The sequence below is a fragment of the Engystomops pustulosus genome, chromosome 2, assembly GCF_040894005.1.
Source record: "Engystomops pustulosus chromosome 2, aEngPut4.maternal, whole genome shotgun sequence".
NCBI classification, from domain to species: domain Eukaryota; kingdom Metazoa; phylum Chordata; class Amphibia; order Anura; family Leptodactylidae; genus Engystomops; species Engystomops pustulosus.
The window spans coordinates 57680265-57706026 of record NC_092412.1 but is presented as its reverse complement, the minus strand read 5'-3'; the positions used below and the strand labels follow the sequence as shown (position 1 = coordinate 57706026).

At 41.4% G+C, this 25762-nt stretch overlaps 2 protein-coding genes across 3 annotated transcripts in view; one reads left to right on the top strand and one right to left on the bottom strand.

Annotated features, from left to right (window-relative positions):
* LOC140117728 (E3 ubiquitin-protein ligase TRIM39-like) overlaps positions 1-11247 on the bottom strand; it is an 18006-nt gene extending 6759 nt beyond the window's left edge. The window contains exons 1-5 of one of the 2 annotated variants that reach the window (XM_072134727.1): positions 11104-11247; positions 7730-8151; positions 4352-4447; positions 2048-2278; positions 728-750 (exon numbers count right to left, since the gene is read on the bottom strand). In XM_072134727.1, the coding sequence (XP_071990828.1) occupies positions 728-750; positions 2048-2278; positions 4352-4447; positions 7730-8149 (770 nt within the window). In that variant the 5' untranslated portion in view covers positions 8150-8151; positions 11104-11247. Of the gene's footprint in view, positions 1-727; positions 751-2047; positions 2279-4351; positions 4448-7729; positions 8152-10992 lie in introns of both variants that reach the window. The other variant, XM_072134726.1, reaches the window with a different exon arrangement.
* On the top strand, positions 11130-25762 carry GTF2H4 (general transcription factor IIH subunit 4). Its single transcript, XM_072134725.1, has 14 exons — positions 11130-11288; positions 12493-12612; positions 14525-14629; positions 15481-15612; positions 16887-16983; positions 17149-17237; positions 19454-19562; positions 20634-20702; positions 20826-20909; positions 22118-22250; positions 23464-23594; positions 24467-24514; positions 24603-24681; positions 25028-25762. The coding sequence occupies exons 2-14, from the start codon at positions 12494-12496 to the stop codon at positions 25195-25197; spliced, it is 1365 nt and encodes a 454-aa protein (XP_071990826.1). The 5' UTR covers positions 11130-11288; position 12493; the 3' UTR covers positions 25198-25762.

Here is a 25762-nt window from a genome sequence, read left to right as displayed (position 1 = left end):
TGGTCACTGCAAAATGCTAAGTAGGAAAAGATTTGAAAAGAGGCATCACCCTGGGACTTGACCAGGACTTGTTGGCAGGGAGCCAGGTAAGGTTTAACAGGGGATATTACATGAACAGAGGGGAGCAGAACTGTGAATCTGTTATGTAATTTACTATGCAGCCTATCGGGACCTGTTACCAGTGAAATTCAACCTTCTGATGACAGGTTCCCTTTGAGTCTTCTAGGATGTTCGTATTTGCCTTAAAGGAAATCTGTCACCAAGAGACTCATTTTTAGCACTCCCCCAGTCCCCACAGAGCATAGTACATACAGTGCCAGTGTTTTTGTATAAAAAAGATACCTGGGAATCACTGGAAAGGAGCAGTGACCCCCCCCCCACCCTTGGGAAACCACTCCTCCATGTGTCCTGTTCAAATATATGAAAAAATCCATCACTCTGCCTCGCGACGCCCCCTGCTCCTCTACAGGGAGTTATATATTTGAAAAGGACATATGGAGGAGCAGGTTCCCAAGGGTGGAGGGGAAACTGCTCCTTTCCAGCCAATGCTCTGTGGGGACTGGGGCAGTGCTAAAAACGGGTCTCCTGGTGACCGGTTCCCTTTACAATAACAAATTTTTAAAAATATTTTTTACTTTTACATACAATGGTATAAAACCCTTGATATTTAGAATTTTAGTCAAAATTAGAAAATATCGTTATGTACAATGGTAAAAAAAAAACATACCTTTTCTCAATCTCTTTCTGGTCCTGTATTAGAAAAAAAAAAAAGAACGGTTTTAATAATTCACAAGTTCAGGACTTGTGTGGCTAAAGAGACCCCACTATAGTCGATGGGGGTGTCTGCTTATCGGCTGTTGTCCAACATACAAGAGATCTTTTACTTCTCAAGTGAAACAGATAAACATTAAAGCAGATGTGGCCTTAACCTGCATTTCTTTCTGCACGGTCACATCACATACATTTCCTTGTTTGGAAGCAACAGAATGATTGGCAAACTCTTACTCTTGTCCAGCTACTGACCTTTTTATTGTTTGTAGTTATTTTTGTTATGCAAATAATAATCTTATGCACACATTCTGATACTTTTGGCTTTAAAGGGGTTAGCTGCTTTCCTTCAAAAATAGCACCACACCATGGTTCGTGTTGGTATTCCCGCTCAGCTGTATAAAGATGAATGGCGCTTAGTTGCAAGACCAAATACTTCCAATGGTCAGAAGAGGATATGTTTTCGGAAGAAAGCAGCCATGTTTTTCAACCTCTGGACAACCCTTTGAGGCCACAACAAAGACCCACATTTTCTTAAGGTTGAAGCATAAATGTGATTCTAATTTTTCTTTTAAAATTGTGTTGGGGGCAGTGTTAAGAAGCCCCCTTGGTAAACTATTTTATTAAATTTTGCAAACTGGCTCCCCTTAGCAACACTCTTACTGAGCTTAGGTAAGGAGAGCCCTTATTCATCTTGGATAATTTGTGTCTACAGAGGCTGAAGGTTACATGCAGTTGAAGCTTAAGCTTGTCTCTGCTCTCTCTACTCCAGTATATATAATGTTTTGTACAATGATATACAGCCCCTTTCCAGCTTTACTACACCTGCCTGCCTGTAGCTTGGTGTTAAAGGAAACCTACCACGAGGAATCTACCATCAGAAGTAGATGTGATGGTAGATTCCTCCTGCCTGCCTCACTTCGTACTTTAATAATCCTGGAACCTTACTTGTTAAAAAAAATTATTTATTTAAGTAATATGCAAATTAACTACAGAGGCTACTGGGGCTTGTACTAGCCTGGCCAGGGACTTGGAGCTATGGCTAATACACACCCAAGTAGCCTTTTTTTTAACAAGTTAGATTAGGTTCCAGGATTATTAAATTACAGATTAGGGCAGATGCATAATATACATCTACTTTCAATAGTAGATTCCTCATGGTATGTGTCCTTTAACACTAACTACCAACTCCACAGCTTCTCACTCCCTGTATTTCTGACTTTTACTTTTGGCTGGCAACTCTATGACTTTTGCACACCAATGTTCTGGCTTAACTCACCTGACAGATCTGGCTGCTCGAAATGGTAACATTTTTTTCAAGATCAGTAATGACCTTCTGGAGAGAAGAAATTTTTTCATCCAGTCGGCTAACACTTTCATTTCTTCTCTGCTTAATAACCCTCTCAATGTTTTCCAGGCGGTGATTGATGTTGGTTTCTTCATCAGCCAGAAGTTGCCGCAAACTTTCAAAGCCTGCAGTCACCATTTTGCGTTTGTTTAACACTTCAACCTTCAAGAAACAATAACGTTGGTCAGACAACACAATATGCCAACAACCGTAATAAACGACATGGCCACAAATCATCTGAGTTTTTTCTATGGTTCAAATAACTAGTGTGGATTATGTTCTAAAATAAAATCACATAAAAATTAAATTTTGTTTTGCAAAATCCTGTCTGGCCAAAAAAATAATAAAATTATTTAATGTCATTCAGTTATTCAGAGGCGCTGGGAGATGCAGAAACACCATCTATGGACAGATGATGATATTTCGGTACATTGCGCAACCGTAGTCACAGCACATGTGACAGAATTACAATGATGCTTATGCAAAACAGAGATGTTTCTTTTTGGCATAATTAAGATTAAATAGGTAACCTTGATCACCCTATATGCGTCTATGTGTGTACTTTCTAATTGTTTTTAAATGTCATGCGTTTGTGTTCTGATATGTTGTTTTCAATAAAGATTGTAATATCTTTTGTACCTTGGGTCCAATATAGCACACTTCTATGTCTCCGTTTTCCAATAGTGTTGATTTGTAGTGTGTTGACCAATATTATCTAAACAGTGCACATCCCCTCTTTTGAGTCATTTTTAGAACTACAATGAAGTCCATCTATATTCTGGGAAATTCTGAATTGCACAGAAAAGAAAATTTGAAAACGACAGGGCCTAAGGCAGCCACGCACTGCAAGTTGTCACAATTTATTTCAAGCTCGCCTTACTTATGTCCAATAAGTAGATCATACCAAGCTACCTTCAGCAGCTGCTATCCAGCTTTGTGATTATGTACCTTGACTAAGGGATATCTATAAAGCCAGGACGGGACATCCCACAATGACTTTTCTCCATCCCTGTGACTCCTTAACGGAGTCACAGGGGTGGAGTTAAGGGCTAATCCTCACGTCCCAGCACTTTTTTGGTAACTTTTATCAAACTTTTATGCTAATTTTATTATGCAGCTACTGGGGCGTGGAGTAGCCGCATCTGAGGTTACACGAGGCGGCTACTCCACGCCCCGGTAGCCTCTTTTCTCCTCCTGCTCACCATCTGCTCGTAGCTGCGCGCCCTCGTCTGCGCGGTTACTGCTCCGAAGCCAGGGCTGCATAGGCTGCACAGGCGGACGAAGATGGTGAGTAGGAGGAGAAAAGAGGCTACCGGGGCGTAGCCTCAGAGGCTAAAGAGGCTAAAAGGGCTATCCTCACGTCCCATTGATCCACCTACCACCCGATCTACCTTTATAGGTAGATTTGTGGTGGTAGGTTCCCTTTAAATCCTCACGAAAAGTTCCCTTTAACATGTTTTGGAATATCTTTACTAAAGATTCACAAAGCAAAGGAGGGCCAATACGTATCCCACTGTATGCACACACAGTGGGATATGTCACCTAATCCTCTCCATAACAGTGGGAGAAGTTTCCCCAGTGAAGTAACTGTCCTGATTTAGACAGGGACATAATTTGGGACCCCCCCTAGAGCATTAGATCAGCTAAGGTAAATTACTTTCTCTCTCTATCAAATGTTTTCCACAGTATGCAACATATAGTGGCCAAATGGAGACTACTTCTGCCAGTATATGAAAATGGACACGCTGACCATATAAGCTGGAAGCTTTCATAGCCTATATACTAAACATAAAAAAAAAAAAAAAAAAAAGAAGGTGAAAATGCAGCCCCAATAAGTAATATGTATTTTTCTTTGGCTTATTTGAAGCCATGTGCTTTTTTTTCTTAAATGACTTCTACAACACTGATGGAGTATTGTAAGAAGGCTTTAAAAACACAATGGAGCCCAGAGCCCCTAAGGCTCATTTGCATAATTGTAAAATCTTTTTTTTGTCACATACAGTGCATAAAAGGCTAAAAGAAGATCAGAGCCTTCCAGAGGGGGCACACACCAGTATGTCAGTGTGCTTGGTTTAAAATCCTTGACACTTGGTGGTAGATGACCTTTAATCTTTACAAAGTATGCTCATAGGCTCCCAACTTATAAAATCCACAATATTTTTGGTCACATTGATTTATAGGATTTTACTGTGCAGTATTTCACTTTACAGCTTTTGGATAAGTGTATAACTGTACCTCCAGTTCTTCAGCTTTTTTCTCTTCGGTAGTTTTAAGTTGGACAACACTGGCAAGCTCCTTTTTTAATGCCTGCAGACGATCTTGAACTTCCCCCTGTTTAATGATGATAAATAATTCCGACTTATCAATATCCTGATTGCAAATAACATATTAGAAAATACCAGAAGATAAAGTCATTGCAGAAATATATTTATGCTCCAAACTACTAGAGCAAGCTCATCTACAACAACAGCTAAAAGTTAGGAGTACCCAGCACCTGGAAGAACTTGGCTATACACTAAAGGGCTCTTTCAGTTGACTGTGATTGGTCCCGGATTTCAGAGAGCAACCAGGACTCAGAGCAGTATAGTGATAAAGGATAAAAGGGGTCCCTTAGTCCCTGCTGTGTAGTGTAGCTAAAAATCAGAGTCTGCCACTGTGGTCATACCTACCACAGAGCTAATGTTAGAGTCATTTGAATGTTGCGCTGCTCCTTCCTACAGCCTCAGTTCAGTATTCACACACAGCAGATAAGAGAAGTTAGACTGGTTTCAGGATTACAGAAATCCAGTGTTTCATCAGATTTCAATCAGTTTTGGGACATGGGAAGGAGAGAAGTATAGCATGTTTGTTATTTTTACACCCTCCAGGGCCCAAATGAGGATAAAAACCCTATATTCCTTTATAAGGCCCAAGGTTGTCTCTTTTTTCTGAGGATGTGTTACGATGTGTGATTTGCAGATTGTAATGGATGATGTTGGAAAATCCACATATACTGTCATACTTTAGTATGGCATTATATGGTTGGATCAGACAACCCAGGGTTAAAATCTGTAAAAATCAGTAAAAAAAAGAAAAACCCACTAGTCCAAATCACCCATCCCTTTTCTAGAACTGATAAAAATAAAGTACAAGTATAAACAAGATTGGTATCACCGGGTCTCAAAATGTCCAAATAGAGAAATATAATAACGGTTATTACCGGCGTTAAACCCTGTGAAGGAAAATAGCGCCCAAATGTCCGAAACGCCACTTCATAGTATAAAAAATGTAACAAAAAGTGATAGAAAAGGTTGTACAGTCCTCAAAATGGTAGCAAGAATAAAGTAGTGGTGTTATTTGGAGAGCACAGTGAAAGCCTTAAAGGAAACCTACCACCACAAATCTACCTATAAAGGTAGATTGGGTGGTAGGTGGATCAATGGGACGTGAGGATAGCCCTTTTAAGGGCTAATCCTCACATCCCCACACTTTTTTGATAACTTTTATTACACATATATTCAAATTTACTTATGCGGCTACCGGGGCGTGGAGTAGCCGCATCTAAGGTTACACGAGGCGGCTACTCCACGCCCCGGTAGCCACTTTACCCCTCCTACTCACCCATCTTCGGCGCGCAGCTCCGCGCCCTCGTCCGGCGATCCTGCCGTCTGCGCATGCGCAGAAGAGCAGGCCCGCGCCTGTTTCGGAGCAGTGACCGCACAGGCGCGGGCCTGCTCTTCTGCACATGCGCAGACGGCAGGATCGCTGGACGAGGGCGCGCAGCTACGCGGAGCTGCGCGCCGAAGATGGGTGAGTAGGAGGGGTAAAGTGGCTACCGGGGCGTGGAGTAGCCGCCTCGTGTAATCTCAGATGCGGCTACTCCACGCCCCAGTAGCCGCATAAGTAAATTTGAATATATGTGTAATAAAAGTTATCAAAAAAGTGTGGGGACGTGAGGATTAGCCCTTAAAAGGGCTATCCTCACGTCCCATTGATCCACCTACCACCCAATCTACCTTTATAGGTAGATTTGTGGTGGTAGGTGCCCTTTAAAAACCGAGCCCACGAGAAAAATAAAAAAAAAGGCTTCATCCTTAGAAGGTTAATAAAGTATATTACAAGGTTTACTTTACTTTTATTATATATATTTTGCTTTTATTTTCTCCAATTCACTGTTATGAACAAAAATGCTGAATTTCAGGTGAAGTCCAACCGGTCTCTATCAGTCCTGGTGTACACAATTTCAGTTGCCCCTAGACACGACCCTGTAACTTTTGACTTAGGGTCAGGGAAGCTATCTTGGATTTCTGTGTGACGGCTGCGCTGCCTAGTTTCCCTCTCTGCTCCCTGCACTCTAGCCCCACCCCCCTGCGCTCCAGGACGGAGCTCATTCACTGATACACAAGCAATCAGTTCGTGCCGGCAGCAGTAGCATGAGGAGAACTACAAGCTACAAACCTCTGGGGAGGCACAGCAGATCTAGTGTGTTGTGGAATAGCAGAAATGTAGCTGAACTGACAGTGTGTAATAGGAATCTAACGGTTCTCAAAATCTCTGATCCGTCTCATCTCTCTTTCTACGGGTCAGTGTGTTAGTACAATGTCAAGAAGCTAAAAGAAATTGTATATAAACCTGGACCCTAATAATGTAATCACATTGCCACTCCACAGAACTAGATGGATCATAATGTGTCTGCTTAGAGAGTCCCCTTCCACACCGTGGGATTGTACACTGACTAGCCTAGGGAGCGATGGGAGCTAAAACAGCAATAAAACCGAGTAAAATTGTGAAGTACAGGGTTAAAAACAACCTTTATTGTGTTAAAGGAAATCTACCATTTGATTTGATGCATTATGAAGCAAACACACCTTGAGAATGCTGTAGCTGCACTGATGCAGGATGATATCTTGGTTAATCCCTGTGCTGAGGGGTTTTGCTAATAAAACAGATATAACCTTATGATAATGAAGCTCTGTCGCTTCTGTGGCTCCTTCAGCGCTTGTCCTAGCACGCGAGTTATGCACTGCAGGAGAGGATGATATGATCTGGCTTGTCCATGAAGGCAAAGTAATCAATTGCTGCACCATCCCCCAGTTGCTGTGGACGAGTGATCCAGCTCAGGTTGATTAGTCTTGCTTGACTAACCTCCATTTGTAATTACAAGTTTATGTGTAACGTCAGCCAGCCTGACCCAGCTTTCCCAAGGTCCTGAATGTTATAATTGTTTTTTCAGCAAAACCACTCCGCTCTGGGATTAACCAAGATATTCATCAGTGTAGCTAAAGCAGTCTCAAGGTATTTTTGCTTTACAATGCATCAAATCAAATGATAGATTTCCTTTAACATCACTAGGGGATTGAAATTTGAGAATGTCCTTTCATGGGAAAACCCCTTTAACTGGATGTCCACTTAAATAGAATTTTACTTTTTGCACCAGTTCACAAAAAACGTCCTTTATAATTAACTTGACAAAGTGCTATTTTCAATTCTATCGAACTGACTCTATCGAACCCTTATGTTCTTTAGTCCCAGAAAGTAATTGATATGTTATATTCTACTATACTGTTATACTCTATTCCACTGCATGAAACTACTATAATATGTTACCATTCGCATTCTGTCACCAGACTTTACCTGAAATTCTTTGGTTGTCTCCTCTATTGGAATGACCGTATGGCTTCTGTGATAGACGGACTCTCTGCAGACTACACAGATTTCTTCTGCGTCGGTCTTACAATATAGTTTGAGAGGCTCTTGGTGCTTTTGACACGGTTTCTTGTTTCCTTGACTTTTGTTTTCGGCCAGCAGATGAGATGAGATTTCCAGCACATGCTTCACAACACGATTAGGTCTTAGAAACTTCCATTTTGACACCTTCCGACACTGAGGGCACGTGAAATTGTTCTGAACGCCTCTCCATGTTTGGGAGATACAAGCGCGACAGAAGTTATGACCGCACTGTATAGACACGGGGTCTGTGAAGTTATCAAGGCAAATTGGGCAGGTCAGTTCATCCTGTAAATCCTTAACAGGGTTGGTCTGAGCTTGTGCCATAACTAGAGGAAAGAAGTAGAGTTATTCCTTATCACAGGCATAGAATCTGTATTTACAAGATGCTGAATGCTTCATGTTGTAAAATCTACAGACCCCATTACTTTCTATCAGGTGTCATCAGTGCCAGTCCTCTGACTGTACAAGGTATTCCAAGAATTATTATGCATGAGCCGTCATACTCATATCATGCATGGGTCATAATAGTAAGGGTCAAAACCTTTACAGGATAATCAGATGATACTACCTATGGGTCTCACTTGTATATATCCAGTAAATAATCTGTATAGCATATTATAACCAGCATACAGTGAGTTATAAATGTATTTTTACTCCTTGAAATGATCCTCATTTTAAACAGCGAATAACTTAAATGTACAGTATTTTATTTATATTTTGTGTGAAAGAACAAAACAAAGTATCAAGTACAGAGGAACCTTCGATTATGAGCAGAATTTATTCCGGGACTGTACTTGCAATCCAATCGCTTGTATAGCAAAGCAAGTTTTCCCATAGGAAATCATTGAAATGAAGACAATTTGTTCTACACACTAAAAATATTTAGTCATACAGCACCATTATTTTTACAATACTGTATTATACAATTTTGGGAGAGAAGGAGGTACAGTACAGTAGAGGGTGGGACGGGCTCACATATTGCTTGCATTATATAGTGCCTAGAGCGCACAGTGGCCAGTACATAGTAGTGCCTAGAGCGCACAGTGGCCAGTACATAGTAGTGCCTAGAGCGCACAGTGGCCAGTACATAGTAGTGCCTAGAGCGCACAGTGGCCAGTACATAGTAGTGCCTAGAGCGCACAGTGGCCAGTACATAGTAGTGCCTAGAGTGCACAGTGGCCAGTACATAGTAGTGCCTAGAGCGCACAGTGGCCAGTACATAGTGTATACAGCATATAGTGGCCAACATATAGTGGATACAATATATAGTGGCAATTATACAGCGCATAGAGCATATAGTGGCCAGTATATAGTAGTGCATATAGTGGCCGGTATACACTCACTGGCCACTTTATTAGGTACACCTGTCCAACTGCTCGTTAACACTTAATTTCTAATCAGCCAATCACATGAAGGCAACTCAGTGCATTTAGGCATGTAGACATGGTCAAGACAATCTCCTGCAGTTCAAACCGAGCATCAGTATGGGGAAGAAAGGTGATTTGAGTGCCTTTGAACGTGGCATGGTTGTTGGTGCCAGAAGGGCTGGTCTGAGTATTTCAGAAACTGCTGATCTACTGGGTTTTTCACGCAAAACCATCTCTAGGGTTTACAGAGAACGGTCCGAAAAAGAAAAAACATCCAGTGAGCGGCAGTTCTGTGGGTGGAAATGCCTTGTAGATGCCAGAGGTCAGAGGAGAATGGGCAGACTGGTTCGAGCTGATAGAAAGGCAACAGTGACTCAAATCGCCACCCGTTACAACCAAGGTAAGCAGAAGAGCATCTCCAAACGCACAGTACATCGAACTTTGAGGCTACAGCAGCAGAAGACCACACCGGGTGCCACTCCTTTCAGCTAAGAACAGGAAACTGAGGCTACAATTTGCACAAGCTCATCGAAATTGGACAGTAGAATATTGGAAAAACGTTGCCTGGTCTGATGAGTCTCGATTTCTGCTGCGACATTCGGATGGTAGGGTCAGAATTTGGCGTCAACAACATGAAAGCATGGATCCATCCTGCCTTGTATCAACGGTTCAGGCTGGTGGTGGTGGTGTCATGGTGTGGGGAATATTTTCTTGGCACTCTTTGGGCCTCTTTGTACCAATTGAGCATCGTTGCAATGCCACAGCCTACCTGAGTATTGTTGCTGACCATGTCCATCCCTTTATGACCACAATGTACCCAACATCTGATGGCTACTTTCAGCAGGATAATGCGCCATGTCATAAAGCTGGAATCATCTCAGACTGGTTTCTTGAACATGACAATGAGTTCACTGTACTCAAATGGCCTCCACAGTCACCAGATCTCAATCCAATAGAGCATCTTTGGAATGTGGTGGAACGGGAGATTCGCATCATGGATGTGCAGCCCACAAATCTGCGGCAACTGTGTGATGCCATCATGTCAATATGGACCAAAATCTCTGAGGAATGCTTCCAGCACCTTGTTGAATCTATGCCACGAAGAATTGAGGCAGTTCTGAAGGCAAAAGGGGGTCCAACCCGTTACTAGCATGGTGTACCTAATAAAGTGGCCAGTGAGTGTATAATAGAGCACGCAGTGGCCAGTATATAGTAGTGCACAGAGCACGCAGTGGCCAGTATATAGTAGTGCACAGAGCACGCAGTGGCCAGTATATAGTAGTGCACAGAGCACGCAGTGGCCAGTATATAGTAGTGCACAGAGCACGCAGTGGCCAGTATATAGTAGTGCACAGAGCACGCAGTGGCCAGTATATAGTAGTGCATAGAGCACGCAGTGGCCAGTATATAGTAGTGCATAGAGCACGCAGTGGCCAGTATATAGTAGTGCATAGAGCACGCAGTGGCCAGTATATAGTAGTGCATAGAGCACATAGTGGCCAGTATATAGTAGTGCATAGAGCATATAGTGGCCAGTATATATTGTATACAGCATATAGTGGTCAGTATATAGTGTATACAGCATATAGTGGTCAGTATATAGTGTATACAGCATATACTGACCATTATATAGTGTATAATGTATATAGTAGTGCATAGAGCATATAGTGCCCAGTATATAGTGTATACAGCATATAATGACCAGTATGAACACTCTGTATAATATCAAACAGAAGAACTACTGAACTTTTTTGCTACAATGGCTCCGTCCCTGTCGTAGAACTACAACAACCAACATACTCTTATAAGCGGAGCCTAGGAATTATATTTGCCCCGGTGCAGAGCCACCGTCTCGTAGACACTATATTTCCTATCCCCGGTGTCTGACGCAAAAACACCCGCGCTCCCTACCTCTGCACACGAAGGCTGTTCCTAGCAGGTGTGATGACGCAGCAGTCACGTGCCACAGTGGTGGTCATGTGACGTACCTCTCGGCCTATTCTGGACTTCTGTGCTCACGTGATATGCGGAGTCACGTGGTACAGGAACCCGAGCTGGCCGGTGTGCGGGGGGCTGAGGCTGTTCTCTGCTGTGGCGTGAGTGCTAGATGGGGGGGCTGCATGATATATAGACGGGTCAGACGCTGTTGGGGAGGGGGTTGGTATTATTCATTAGGGATTGCAGTGGACATACAGGGTCTCTGATAGATCATCATTGTTATCTAGGACAGTGATCACAACATGTACCAGGTATAGGGGGACACTGTGCTTGTATCCCTCCATCTATTTTATAGGGGGCGTCAAGTACCAGGCCACAGGAGATATAGGGCAACCTGGACGTTGTCTTTCACTTATTTTTTATAAACTGACAAATCTCTCCTCTGTCACTACTCTAGAAAGAAGTGGAGCCAGAGGTGATTGGTCAAAATGTCAGATTTTTATACATTTGCTTAAATAAAAAGAAAAAACAACTTTCTACATCCTGAAAAAAAACCTGGAAACATGGAATGTGCACTAAAATGCTACATACGTCTCCCCTTGTCACCTGCCTGACATAAATTTTAGGCGTATTGTAACTTTTTATGTTATTTTATAAAGACTTTTATAATCATTGCCAGATGAGTGACTGTGAAAAGAAATCTGTACACTTCTACTGTGTCATCACCTGCTGTGCATGTAGTAACTGTATTGTCTGGCCCTACCTGCACCTACCTATGTTATCTGCACGTGGGGTCCAATCTTGTGCCGATGACCGTAGAGAAGACTGTCCAAACTGCAAACACAGGCACTAATAGGATCTGTTCTGACTTCAGCGGCTAAGGTATTTGACACACATAGAGCAGTATGTATAAGCCCTTAGATTTGGGCTATATTGTCTATGTGTCATCTATTCAATCAGCCGGGAGCCTAAGTGACCAATTCCATTATCTTATTGCCTAGTTCTGCAGCTTGGATCAAATCCTCTACTGTCATTTCCCATAGAATAACAATGTGAAGATACTTTTGGTTTAAAGGGGTTGTCTGACTGTTATAAAAATGTATAAGCCAGGCCGGGGAAGGGCTTTTTTAAAAAAACAAAAACAAAAGGAAAGCTGTACTCACTTGTTCCAGCGCTCCTGGTGACCGCCTGTACCAGGCACTGGAACAGAAGACTGGTGGATGTGCCAGGCCGTCCAGAAGTTCTTCCTTGCCTCCATGCCCCTGTAAACAAACAGGGGCACTGGCTAACCAAGGACTGGCTGATAACCCCTTTTAAATGTATTTTTATCCTAATTCTGTGACTTTCTATTTTTATTCTCAGAATGAAGCTGCAGCGAGTGCAACTGAAGTGCAAGAATCTGCATGAATTTCTTCAAGAACTCAGCCCCGGTGTTCTTGATCGCTTATACAATCATCCTGCCACATGTCTGGCTGTGTTCAGGTGAGCTACAATTCTTCCCTTTCAGTTATCTCTGATGTTTGGTGAAAAATGTTTGAATGTTATTCATGGTCAGACACGTCAAAGAAGCAGAACAGAACATACTCCATTGAGCCAAGGCTCTTAACAAAGGCATTGGCATCATAGCTGCTACTGAAGACTGCCCACCTTATAGGCCACTTGGGTCTATTGGCAGGTAGCTGATGTAGAATAGGCCTCCAGAATTATTTTATCTAATTGGCTTATGGTACCATAATCTAACACTGATGCTAAATATGATGTATTACAATGCAATATATTAATAGAAGGCAAATAAATCACTACTCCTGTCTATTGCAGCCCAGGCCCATACTCTTCAGTTTTGAGCTGCAATTGCAGACACCACCCATAGTCCAGTGTAATACTGCTAGTTAGCTGGCCACTCTTTTACATAAAATATGCCTAGTTGACTTTCCCATCATGATGCTTTACATTGCAGCTCTTCTTAAAATTGTATACAGTGTATATGTAGAAGTATATTATTAACTCTGTTCGTAGAGAACACGTTTCCACTTTTAAAATGAAATGTAAAATGCAAACGGATAAGTCACAGTCCATTAGATATTCGATTTTTAAACCAATTAATTGATCCATTTTTGCCACATGCAGAAGTCAATTGTGGGAGAAAAACTGAAAAGCTGCTTTTCCTAAGGTGTCTATAAACTTTAACATGCTAAAAATGTGCAAATTGGATTCATTACATTAAAAACTGAAGTTTGTTAGAAAAGTGAACAAAGTTTCTTGACAGACCTGTTTTTCGCTGATGCTAAAGACGATTTTGTTATCATAATGTAAACTCAACTCAATTTAAAGGGAACCTGCCATCAGAATTCCCTTTTCTGGTTCCCACATGTCCCCCATAGAGAATAGTGTACATATTGCCAAAGAGTTTTTATAATAAAACAGTTTTTTTTTTCAGTAACAAAGATAAGTTAGATGAAAGTTTCCGTTCTGTATGTCCCATGGGAGTGGCCAGTGAGGAGTAAGGCAGACATGTATGATGTTCTGAGGGGGGGGGGGGGGGGGGGGGCGACAGGGAGGAGATATTGGGGACATGGCAGGTTTTTTTGTATTTTAAAAGGATGCATGACAGAACCGGTTCCTGAGGGGGGGGAGGGGTTTGAATCACTCCTCACTGACCACTCCCATGGGACTAGTGACACAAAAAGGTAAACTTAAATCTAACTTACCGGTATCTTTTTTTTTTTTTTTTTTTAAAGGCCAGTTTTTAGCAATGTGTACGCTATTCTCTATGGCGACATGGTGAAAGCAGAAAAAGGGCTCCTGATGACACGATTCCTTTAAAGCTGCTTTAAATTGGAGCTTGCCTTGAATTTCTTTCAGATGAAAATTTAAAGTACAAAGACAAAGTAAAGTAAACCATTTAAAGTACAAAGACTTCAGTTTACTGTCAAAAAAATACTGATCAGTCACAAATGGATTAGACATTTCTTAAAGAATGGGAGAATGTCACAATATGACTGCTGGGACCCCCAGCAATCTGAAGAATGGGGGAGCCAATGTTACCAATTGGTGGAACGGCAAGTCAAGCATGTGTTTTACCACTCAATTGAATGATATAGAAATGTTGGAAATTGCTGAGCACAGTTATCAGGTATCGCTGTCACTCCCAGCCACTGTATGTAAGTACTGGAGATAACCCACTGCTGTGCCCTGCAATTTCTATAATTCTATTGATTTGGGTGGGAGGATGCGTGCTCAACCTGCTGCTCCATTGTACAGATTGCCGGGTCCCATTCTCGTTATTCCCTTGTACCCTATTGTATTTCTTTTCTGCTTTCGTGGTTGGGTAATGGTAATATCACATATTGTTTTATTTCTCTCTTTTTACTATTTGATTATCTTGTTCTCTCAGGGAACTCCCGGGCTTGGCCAAGAACTATGTGATGCGCATGCTGTTTCTGGAACAGCCATTGCCCCAGGCAGCTGTTGCTCTGTGGGTTAAAAAGGAAAATCACAAGTAAGAAACCTCACCTTGGTTATATTGAAGAATGTCAAGTAGCAATGAATAACTTATGAGATGGCTGTTGGACGAAATGGCATGTGTTATGGATGGAGAGACCCAATAGCAGAATCTTCTACCAGTGCCTTATCTCTCTAGAATAAAACTCAACTAGACAGAATTAAACATTTCCACTTGTGACGGATCACTATCTGTGCTTGATGGCCCAGACAATCCACCAGTAGAGAGGAATGTTTGATCCTCATTCACCATGTGTATATGTCTTGTAATGTTCTGGATTGCGGTGTCAAACTTTGCCAATATACATCTATTAAAAGTTCTTCTCTGCTTTCTTTATATGTACAGTGAAACTTCCTGTCTTTTACCTCATCAGCCAGACATTCTTAACTATAAAATGGCCGCAGATGAAGGGTCATGAGATCTCTAACTGTCCATGAACAATTTCCTGATGAGGTAAAAGACAGGAGGAGATTTACATATAAAGAAAGCAGAGCAGAACTATTAATAGATGTATATTGGTAAATGACCCAATATCCTGGCCCCCACACTTACACACATGTCACAAAAAAACATGATGTAAAGTGGCCAACCCCTTTATGGCCCGTGGCTGAATACGGCCCACCACCTTATTTAATTCAGCCCAATCGGACATTGGCAGCTGTCGGACATTTCTTGGGGGTGTTAGTTCTTTCTGCCAGTAAGTGTATTATGATAATTTGTCCAGTTGGAAATTACCATTGTCCGGATAAATAATGAGATAAATCGGTGGGTGACAATGGAATGGTAGTATAGTATGTAGAATTTGTAAGCAGACAGTGAGAATCAATTTATTTCTCTTAATTCACTAGGGAACATGAGGAAAACACACAGATTCTGTCTGGACTGCGACTGTGGCACACGCAACAACTTCCAGGAGGCCTTCAGGGACTTATCCTAAATCCAATTTTCAGAGAAAACCTGAAGATTGCTCTGTTAGGGGGGTAAGTATAATTTTGGGAAAGGACAATGACATTTCTAAGTGCAGGGCATTTAAGATTGATTTTTGTTATATATTAATCAATCTCTTTACATAATTTATATCTTTCCAGGGCTACCTCCCTGCAACATAAAATTCTTACATACCGTGTTTTTCGAACTATAAGGCGCACTAAAATCCTTTGATTTTCTCAGAAATCAAAGGTGCACCTTATAGTCCAGTGCGCCTTATATATGAACCGTACTTACAGACAACAGCTGCCTTGAACTGTGCACAGGTCTGCCACCTGCTGGTCATTCATCCTTATAATCCGGTGCACCTCATAATCCGTTGCGCCTTATATATGAACCTAGATGTTTTAGCAGGCATCTATTGATGGTGCGCCTTATAGTCCGAAAAATACTGTTATTTCCACTTTTCTCTAGTTTACCAGACAATTCCTTTTTTTAAAAAAAATTCTGGTGATTTGACTTATTTTTGACATTTCTTTCCAAAGACTGCAGTAATAATAATAATAATAATAATAATAATCTTTATTTGTATAGCAACATCAAATTCCGTAGCGCTTTACAAATCATTGGGGACATATACAGATATAATATTACATTACAGAGTACAAACAGTCATATAGAACATTAGAAGTGCGGGCCCTTCTCACTCTATGAGGATGAGGGGGGCACAAGAGGAATAAGAGCATGTATAATGGTCCAGCCATTCTTTATAAGGGAACAATATAAAATAATTTAATAAATAAGTTAATAAATAAAAATTCTGCTGCTTGAACCAGCCATAAGCCGCCATCTTTTTTACAGGGTCCAAGGTAAGAGTGACTGCAGAGAAGCCTGGAGCTTGATATAGATCTGCTGTTTGCAATTTGAAGCTTTGGAGGGTGGTTATTAGTATGATAGTCCAGGGAAAGGGGAAAGGCATTCCAGAGTATTGGAGCAACTCGGGAGAAGTCCTGGAGACGTGCAGGAGAGCTTCGAATTAAGGTAGAGATTAATCTAATATCACTGGCAGATCGAAGAGCATGGAAAGGGCAATAGACTGAGATGAGAGAAGAGAGGTATGGAGGTGCAGCATTTATCAGTGCTGGACACTGTAGGTCAGTCTGCTTGCTTGCTTGCTCTGGGTGACCTTTGTAAAAATGTAATTCACTATGATGGTTTTGTAATACCCTGCAGATACTCAAGTCAAAATCTGGATCTAAAATCTGCACAATATTTTTTATTATTTGTCATCTAATTTATAATAAATCTTTATGTTCTTTGTCCATAGAGGAAAAGCTTGGGCAGATGATGGCAGTCTACTTGGCCCGGATAAACATGGAAAGGATGTCCTTTCATTGGATAAATATGCAGAGAGCAGATGGGAGGTGAAGTGATACAAAGAATGCAATACATTGTAATAAATGCAGCGCAGACGTAAATTGGTAGTAGCCACAGTAGAATCTAGAGATTCATATCATTCTGTGCATTATATATAAGATATATATTGTACATATATGTTATCTTATCTAACATTTCACTTTTATGTTTAGGTTATATTGCAGTTTATGGTCGGGTCACCTAGTGCTACTGTTAGCCAGGATTTGGCACAGCTTCTCATTCAAGCTGGCCTCATGAAAAGGTAAGGTTTTATTTTTTGTGTAAAAGGCCCCTATATTCTCTATATGGCCCACCCGAGAATCTTGGATAAGTCAAGATTGTCTTGTCAATATTTTTTTTAAGTCTTAATTTTTTTTCATACTTCATGTTACACACTGCAAGAGAGGGTTTATGTATTACGTGTGGTTAGCACAGTGACTTAGTGGTTAGCACTATAGCCTTGCATCGCTGGGGACTAGGGTTCAAGTCCCAGGGTCAACAAATCTGCAAAGATGTATGTTTTCTATGTTTGTGTGGGTTTCCTCCGGGTTCCTCCCATACTCCAAAACATACTGGTAGGTCAATTAGATTGTGAGCCCCATTGGGGAGTGATTTTCCAAGCTTTGTGTAGCGCTGCTTACATAGTCATAATAGGCTCTATTCACAGCCCTTGCTGTTTATGGTAGAAAAGCTGGAAAGCCCCTCATCAACTATATACAGAACTCGGATCCCTCTGCCTCAGGTTACTATACACTCACCGGCCACTTTATTAGGTACACCATGCTAGTAACGGGTTGGACCCCCTTTTGCCTTCAGAACTGCCTCAATTCTTCGTGGCATAGATTCAACAAGGTGCTGGAAGCATTCCTCAGAGATTTTGGTCCATATTGACATGATGGCATCACACAGTTGCCGCAGATTTGTCGGCTGCACATCCATGATGCGAATCTCCCGTTCCACCACATCCCAAAGATGCTCTATTGGATTGAGATCTGGTGACTGTGGAGGCCATTTGAGTACAGTGACCTCATTGTCATGTTCAAGAAACCAGTCTGAGATGATTCCAGCTTTATGACATGGCGCGTTATCCTGCTGAAAGTAGCCATCAGATGTTGGGTACATTGTGGTCATAAAGGGATGGACATGGTCAGCACCAATACTCAGGTAGGCTGTGGCGTTGCAACGATGCTCAATTGGTACCAAGGGGACCAAAGAGTGCCAAGAAAATATTCCCCACACCATGACACCACCACCACCAGCCTGAACCGTTGATACAAGGCAGGATGGATCCATGCTTTCATGTTGTTGACGCCAAATTCTGACCCTACCATCCGAATGTCAGCAGAAATCAAGACTCATCAGACCAGGCAACGTTTTTCCAATCTTCTACTGTCCAATTTCGATGAGCTTGTGCAAATTGTAGCCTCAGTTTCCTGTTCTTAGCTGAAAGGAGTGGCACCTGGTGTGGTCTTCTGCTGCTGTAGCCCATCTGCCTCAAAGTTCGACGTACTGTGCGTTCAGAGATGCTCTTCTGCCTACCTTGGTTGTAACGGGTGGCGATTTGAGTCACTGTTGCCTTTCTATCAGCTCGAACCAGTCTGCCCATTCTCCTCTGACCTCTGGCATCAACAAGGCATTTCCGCCCACAGAACTGCCGCTCACTGGATGTTTTTTCTTTTTCGGACCATTCTCTGTAAACCCTAGAGATGGTTGTGCGTGAAAATCCCAGTAGATCAGCAGTTTCTGAAATACTCAGACCAGCCCTTCTGGCACCAACAACCATGCCACGTTCAAAGGCACTCAAATCACCTTTCTTCCCCATACTGATGCTCGGTTTGAACTGCAGGAGATTGTCTTGACCATATCTACATGCCTAAATGCACTGAGTTGCCGCCATGTGATTAGCTGATTAGAAATTAAGTGTTAACGAGCAGTTGGACAGGTGTACCTAATAAAGTGGCCGGTGAGTGTATATTGTTATACTGTACTTTGTTTTACTGTATAAAAAATTGTTGTCGACTACACTTTTCCATTTTGCGGAAATGGTATATTTCACTGGTATTTAACGTTGGAGTCAGTAGTTTATGAAAAAAGCAGGGTACACAATGGTTTTCAACATTAATAATATTAATTCTTTATTTATAAAGTGCACACAGATTATGCAGCGCTGCATAGAGCTTGTCAAATTGGTCCCGGTCCCCATGGGGCTCACAATCTAATCAACCTACCAATATGTTTTGGAGTGTGGTAGGAAACAGGAGGACCCGGAGGAAACCCACGGAGAGAACATACAAACTCTTTGCAGATGTTGACCCTGGGACTGGGACCCAGGTCCCCAGCGCTGCAAGACTGTAATGCTAACGACTAAGCATTTGTGCAAATGTACCATATGATACATTATTAAGCTTATTGAATACAGGTGTAGAAGCTCTTGCTACTCTCTAGTTGTTAAAATTATGTCTTGTAATAATTCTGCAGTGACGCTGGGGATGCACCAAGCATTTCTTCTGCTGGATTTCAGTTTTTGCTTCTGGACACAGCATCTCAGCTCTGGTATTTTATGCTTCAATATCTTAAAACGGCAGAGGCAAGTATAACCCCCCTCCCTCTTTATATTGCATGATATTGTTACTGATTATACATTTGTGAGGAAACCTCAGCATCGTGTTAGTGTCTTATCAATTGGTCCTCTCAAATGTAAGGACATTTATACAGATGCTAAAGATTAGACTCTGTTCACACCTATGCCGGTGGAAAATAAGAACTTAAGGTGAACGGTAAATCACTGTTCATCTTCCATTTCCTTTCCAATTCAATTATAAAAGCAGAAAAAAGACGCAGGCTGCTGCCTTGTAGCGCTAGTTGTTTAGCTTCCCTCCCTTCCTCCTGTAGTGCTAGCTGTCCCCCCCCCCCCCCAACCCCACAAGGGGGCATAAATTAAAATACTAGGCTCCCTGAGGGGCTCATGTAACGTACCCCAGAGTAATTAGCATAACTGTTATAACTCTATATTTCCATGATCGCGGCACATAGAGTTCTAATAAGTGATGTTCTTCAGGACTTCTTTTATTAGGACACATCTACCACTAGTAAAACTGATAAAACTGATGGTAGATGCCCTTTAAAGAGTTTATGTTCATTGTGTAGACTATCTAATACATGTAACTCTCCTTCCATTTTTGCCCCGAATTGGCTGCAGGTCGCATAGAACATGGAAGAGCAGAAATCTGCTGCAGAAAAACTGCAGATTATTTCAATTTAATATGTGCAGAGTAACTTTGTAACGTCCTACATCTATTGCAGGGCTACTATTGGCTGCAGATTTTACACATTCTGAAAATCCACTGCTTTGATAAATCTTGTGGTCAGTTTGAATTCTTAGTCCGATCCTAATTGAAGACTCCAATAGAAGTGCATTATGACACTTGCAGCTCACTTATCTATCAGATCACCAATACACAGTGTATGACTGTTGGTCTTTTTACAGCCATTGCTCATAACCTCCCCATACACATGCACATTTTCATGAAGTTTGTAAAATTTGGGACCTACATCTAATACAGTTCTAATGGAAATGGTAGGGTTGACTGACCCTACCATATTGTAAAATGACACCTCATTTAGCCTTCACTTATATATTCCTGTCTTATACCAACAGTCCCGAGGGATGAACCTGGTGGAGATCCTGTCCTTCATGTTCCAGCTTAGCTTTTCCACACTTGGAAAGGTAAATTGTGATGAGCAAAAAACGTTTTTTGATGTATTTTCCAAGAGGAAACTTTTTTTTTTTTTTTTTTTTTTGCAAAGATTGAATAAATGTACAACTGTTTTTTGCTTTATCATCACAAAGGACTACTCTGTGGAAGGGATGAGTGAATCGCTGCTGACGTTCCTACAACACCTACGAGAATTTGGACTAGTATTTCAGAGAAAGGTTAGCAATTCTGTATCCCTGTCGTTATATTGTACTACTGTCTTTCAAGGGTACAAGTTTTTTGTATACTTGGAGATAAAAAGTTTAAAAGGGTCTGTCAAAAGGTCTTGAGTGAACTGAATGATCACTATGTTAGACTGCTAGGGTTTGTATTCTAAACTTAACACAGCACATACTAAGCTTTACAGTCAGGAGCCCTGACCTACATGAGGAGCCTGGCGGCATAAGATACGTGGGCAGCACAGACAGTACAACTCTCTTAACTGCAAGAAATCCTACTGGACTCTCTTTCGATACAACATGTGCAATACAACATTTATTATAACTTCTTTTCAGACGATTCTAAAATGGCCACATTTAGGGTGATGCCACACATGGCGTTTTAAACCCGTTTTTGGTCCATTCTTAAACAATCCGTCCAAAAACACATGCACTTTTGGACAGACTGTTTAAAAACGGACCAAAAACAGGTTCAAAACGCCATCTGTGGCATCACCCTTAGAGGGTCATTTGAAGAATGCTAAACCCGCAGCACAATGACACATTGGTGGTAGTTTAGTTCCCTAAAATGTAATTGTAGTTTTTTCCCCTATTTTTTTTATAATGTAATAGGGTACAGAACCTGCCTAGTGCAAGTGTGAACTGAGCCTGTCAACCTCAATAGAGTTTCTTTCTCTTTAAAGGGGACCTGTTACCAGATTTATACTAATAAGCCCAATATCAAGCTCCCATAGCACTATACTAACTCGTGCCTACACTGTTTTTAGCTAAAAACAAAATGCATAGTTCCTATGCCTCAAAAATGCAGTTTGTAAGTCTACCTGGCTGCTGGCCTGAAGGAGTTAGGTGTCCTAAGGACGTGTGCTATTATGTAAGGCAGTGTGTCTCTCACCTGTATCTGCTCTTCCCCCTCTCCCTTCTGCAGTGCAGAGGAGAGGATGACTCATCAGTCCAAGGACGGGGAGGAGGGTCTTGCCAGCAGACATGAGGTGAGACAAACAATCCCTTGCATGAATAGCACATGCCATAGGAACGCCCTGCTTTTCAGGGTAAAAACTTCATTTTCTGGGGATAGGAACTAAGCATTTATTTAGGTAAAAACTGTTTGGGCACAAGTTAGTATAATGCTATGGGAACTTGTTATGCTGCTTATTAGTGAATCTGGTGAACCAGTTCCCTTTAATAATGTTATTGCATTACATTTTCAGAGAAAGTCTCGTCGCTATTATCCAACACGTCTAGCGATCAATCTGGCTTCTGGAATCTCTGGCAGTACCCTGGACAGCCATAAGCAAGGATTTATCGTGGTGGAGACTAACTACAGGATATATGCATATACAGGTTGGTAACTGTAGACACTAGTATGTGACTGTTCATGTTCTACAGCTACAAGAACTGTTCAATGTCAATCAATGCATGTAAATGTTTGTAGTAATAATAATAATGATAATCTTTATTTATATAGTGCCATCATATTCCTGTAGCACTTTACAGATCATAATGAACATTTACAAATAATAATCAATTGCAGAGTACAAGCAGTCATATGGAACATGAAGGTGTGACATAAGAGCTTGTATAATGGTCCTGCCATTCTTTATAATGGAACAGTAAAAAATAATTTAATAAATAAAGATGCAGCAGCTTGAACCAGCCATCAGCCGCCATCTTATATACAAAATCCAAGGTACCTGCTGTTTGCCTGATAACAGATGCAAGAAGGACACGGGATGGGTTAATAAAGAGAGTAAATGTTTCATGCAGTTAGTTAATGTTATAGACTTGCCTAAACAAATAGGGTAGGGCATTCCACAGAGCTGGTGCAACTTGGAAAGTGTGTGTGGGGGTGGGGGAGGGAGGAAGTCCTGGAGAAGTGAATGAGAAGTTTTAATTAGGGTTGAGCATAATCTAATATCACTGACTGGTTGAAAAGCACGGGTTGGGGGGCGATGTACTCAGATGAGAGAAGAGAGATAGGGAGGTGCAGCATTATGCAGAGTTTGGTCTGAAAGAAGAGCCTGGCTGTTATAGATTGTAGAGGAGAGAGTTTAGTGAGTGGAAGACCGATTAGTAGGGAGTTACAGTAGTCTAGACGAGAGTTAATCGGAGTAACAATTAGTATTTTAGAGGTTTTAATTTTAAGAAATGGGCGGATTCTGTAAGATGCAAGCGGCAAGACCGAACAATTGAATATGTGGTGCAAAGGAGAGGTCCGAGTCCAGGACAACCTGGGCCTGCTGCTTTGGGGTAATGCTGATCCCACAGACTGGAGACCAGAGATTGAGAGGTCAGAGTTTGGTAGGTTAGTAGATGGTGGAAAGACAAGAAGTTCAATCTTCAAAAGATTCAAAAGGTTTCAAGACAAGAAAGGACGTGATGTTAGAGACAACAGAAAGATAATCACTGGTTTTCTGGTGTAAGGCAGGGTGATTTTACATGCTAAAGTATATAGTTGAGTATCATCAGCATAAAGATGATACCGGAAACCAGTAGTGTAAAATCGGCATGGCACCCATCTTCTCTTTTGTTCACATAATTAATTCTATATTCTTAGATTCAGAACTACAGATTGCACTCATTGCTCTCTTCTCTGAAATGCTGTATCGATTTCCCAACCTAGTAGTGGCACAGGTCACTAGAGAAAGTGTTCAGCAAGCTATTGGAAATGGGATCACTGCTGAGCAGGTAAGAACATCAGAATACATGGGAAATTGGGGTTTGGTAAGCATGTTTTTGGTTGTAAGTGCAAAGATGAATTACTTTATTATAAGGACTCTATTAATGTAAATGTATTTTGTTAAGTGCCTGCATGTGTATGGATTATCTACGTGTAAATGCACTCATGTCAGACATTTTTGCAATTTGTTCTATAATAGTCCCTATATCAACATTAGGCTCCTTTCACATAAACATTGGCCACCCCTAGAAGTGCATTGGGCGTGAGTACAGTACAGTGAGAACACCATGTGTAGCTCTTCCATACTGCAAACATATAGAGTATGCTTTATCTTTTGCTGTACGTATGGCATGGCTGCCTATGGAGAGGGAAGGGGTGAGGAGGGCTCACCCCTCCCCTTCTCCAGCCAGCTGTACCCTACGCTCTGGTTCCTGCCCAGCGAGCATACGTTTGTCTAAAACTGGCCATAATCACAAAGCGTAGGGATTTTCCGGCACAGGAAAGTACAGTAATTTTTAGTTTGACGATTAACTGTCTAAAGGCTTATTCACATTTGGTCTTTGTGGACCTTTCTATACTAAAAACATCATTAGCTAGGAGACCTAGATAATTTTAATGGTTGGAGTCCTGCTCCTGGGGTAAAAAGCTCTTCCTTACCTTGGTTTATCCCTTTATCTGTGCTGCTGTTTCTATGTGTGGTAGTGCTGTGGATTGCAGTCAGTTAAGGGTTTTGCTTGAATTTTTTAAAACCCAATTCAAGCTAAGATGAGGTCACATCTGTATGGTCAGTTGAATTTTCTGATCGGACAGAAGCCCTATAAGTACATGAGACTGATCCTTCCGATACATTCTGATGAAATCCCTTCCTCTGAATTCCTAGATAATCCACTTCCTTCGGACCAGAGCCCACCCTGTAATGTTGCAGCAGGTGAGATAACCTTTAATTTATGTTGTATAGACTATGCTAATTTTTACATTTATGGCGTCGTTTCTAAACAACTTTCTGTATTTTGCAGAATCCTGTGCTTCCACCTACCATCACTGATCAAGTTCGTCTCTGGGAACTCGAGAAAGATCGCCTCCGATTCTCTGAAGGTGAGAGTGTTTCAGAAGTATTGGGATCAATGGGAACCTGCTTATTACTCACTCATGGGACTGTGGTGCTTGTGTGATTTGGTAGTGAATAGGATGATCCACAGAACCAACTACCAAATGTTGTATATACACTTTACCTGGGTGGCTTGGCATCTGGTAATTGGAAGGGTTTCTAGTCTGATACTGGCAATCACAGTTAATGAAACTGAAATGGTGTCCAGGGTGAAAATGATGGATCTGAAAAACGAATGTAAGAATGGAGACTGATGTAGCCCAGTGAAGAGGAGGCTAACACTTGTATGGACCCAGATCACTTATGTTGTTATATCTATTTTTTGCTTTCTAGGCGTATTGTACAATCAGTTCCTCTCACAGGTGGACTTTGAATTACTGCGAAATTACGCCCGTGACCTCGGAGTCCTCGTTTTTGAAAACCCAGCGAGACGAGTAATGGTGGTTACACCTGCTGGCCATTCAGATGTTAAGCGTTTTTGGAAGAGACAGAAACACAGCTAGTGACATGTAAAGTCATAAGAGATGTCGGCTGTTGGATCTGTGTTTGCTATTGATTTATAAATTGGGCAAATTTTTGTACTACCTTTCGTTACTGGGCTCCCACATCCCTGTGATGGTCACCGGGCTCGCTGCCTTTAAAGAATACGTACACTTCTATTTTTGTGTCTCTGTTTTGTTCACTGGGAATTTTTCAGGCCACAGTGATATTCTACATCTATCTCCTACTTGGATTTCATAGTGTTATAATCTAGAAAGCTTTTACTATTTATTGGACATAAGAGATGTAACTATTGCAGTCACCTACATGACTGACTGAGATATAGATGAGATCTCTGAAGACCACAACATGTTTTCTCTCTAATGGCTTCCTTCATAAATAAAGCGTTTAGGAGATGTAATGGTCTTCTGCAGTCAATCAGAAGATACCGCATTTGTAAAGCTGCAGATACCATGCTACAAGAACTAGCCATTATTCTACCACTTTCTTTTATACAAGTTATAAGAATGTTTTATCATGGATTATATTATTAATGAATATCTTGCCCTGCAGTGATATACAATAATA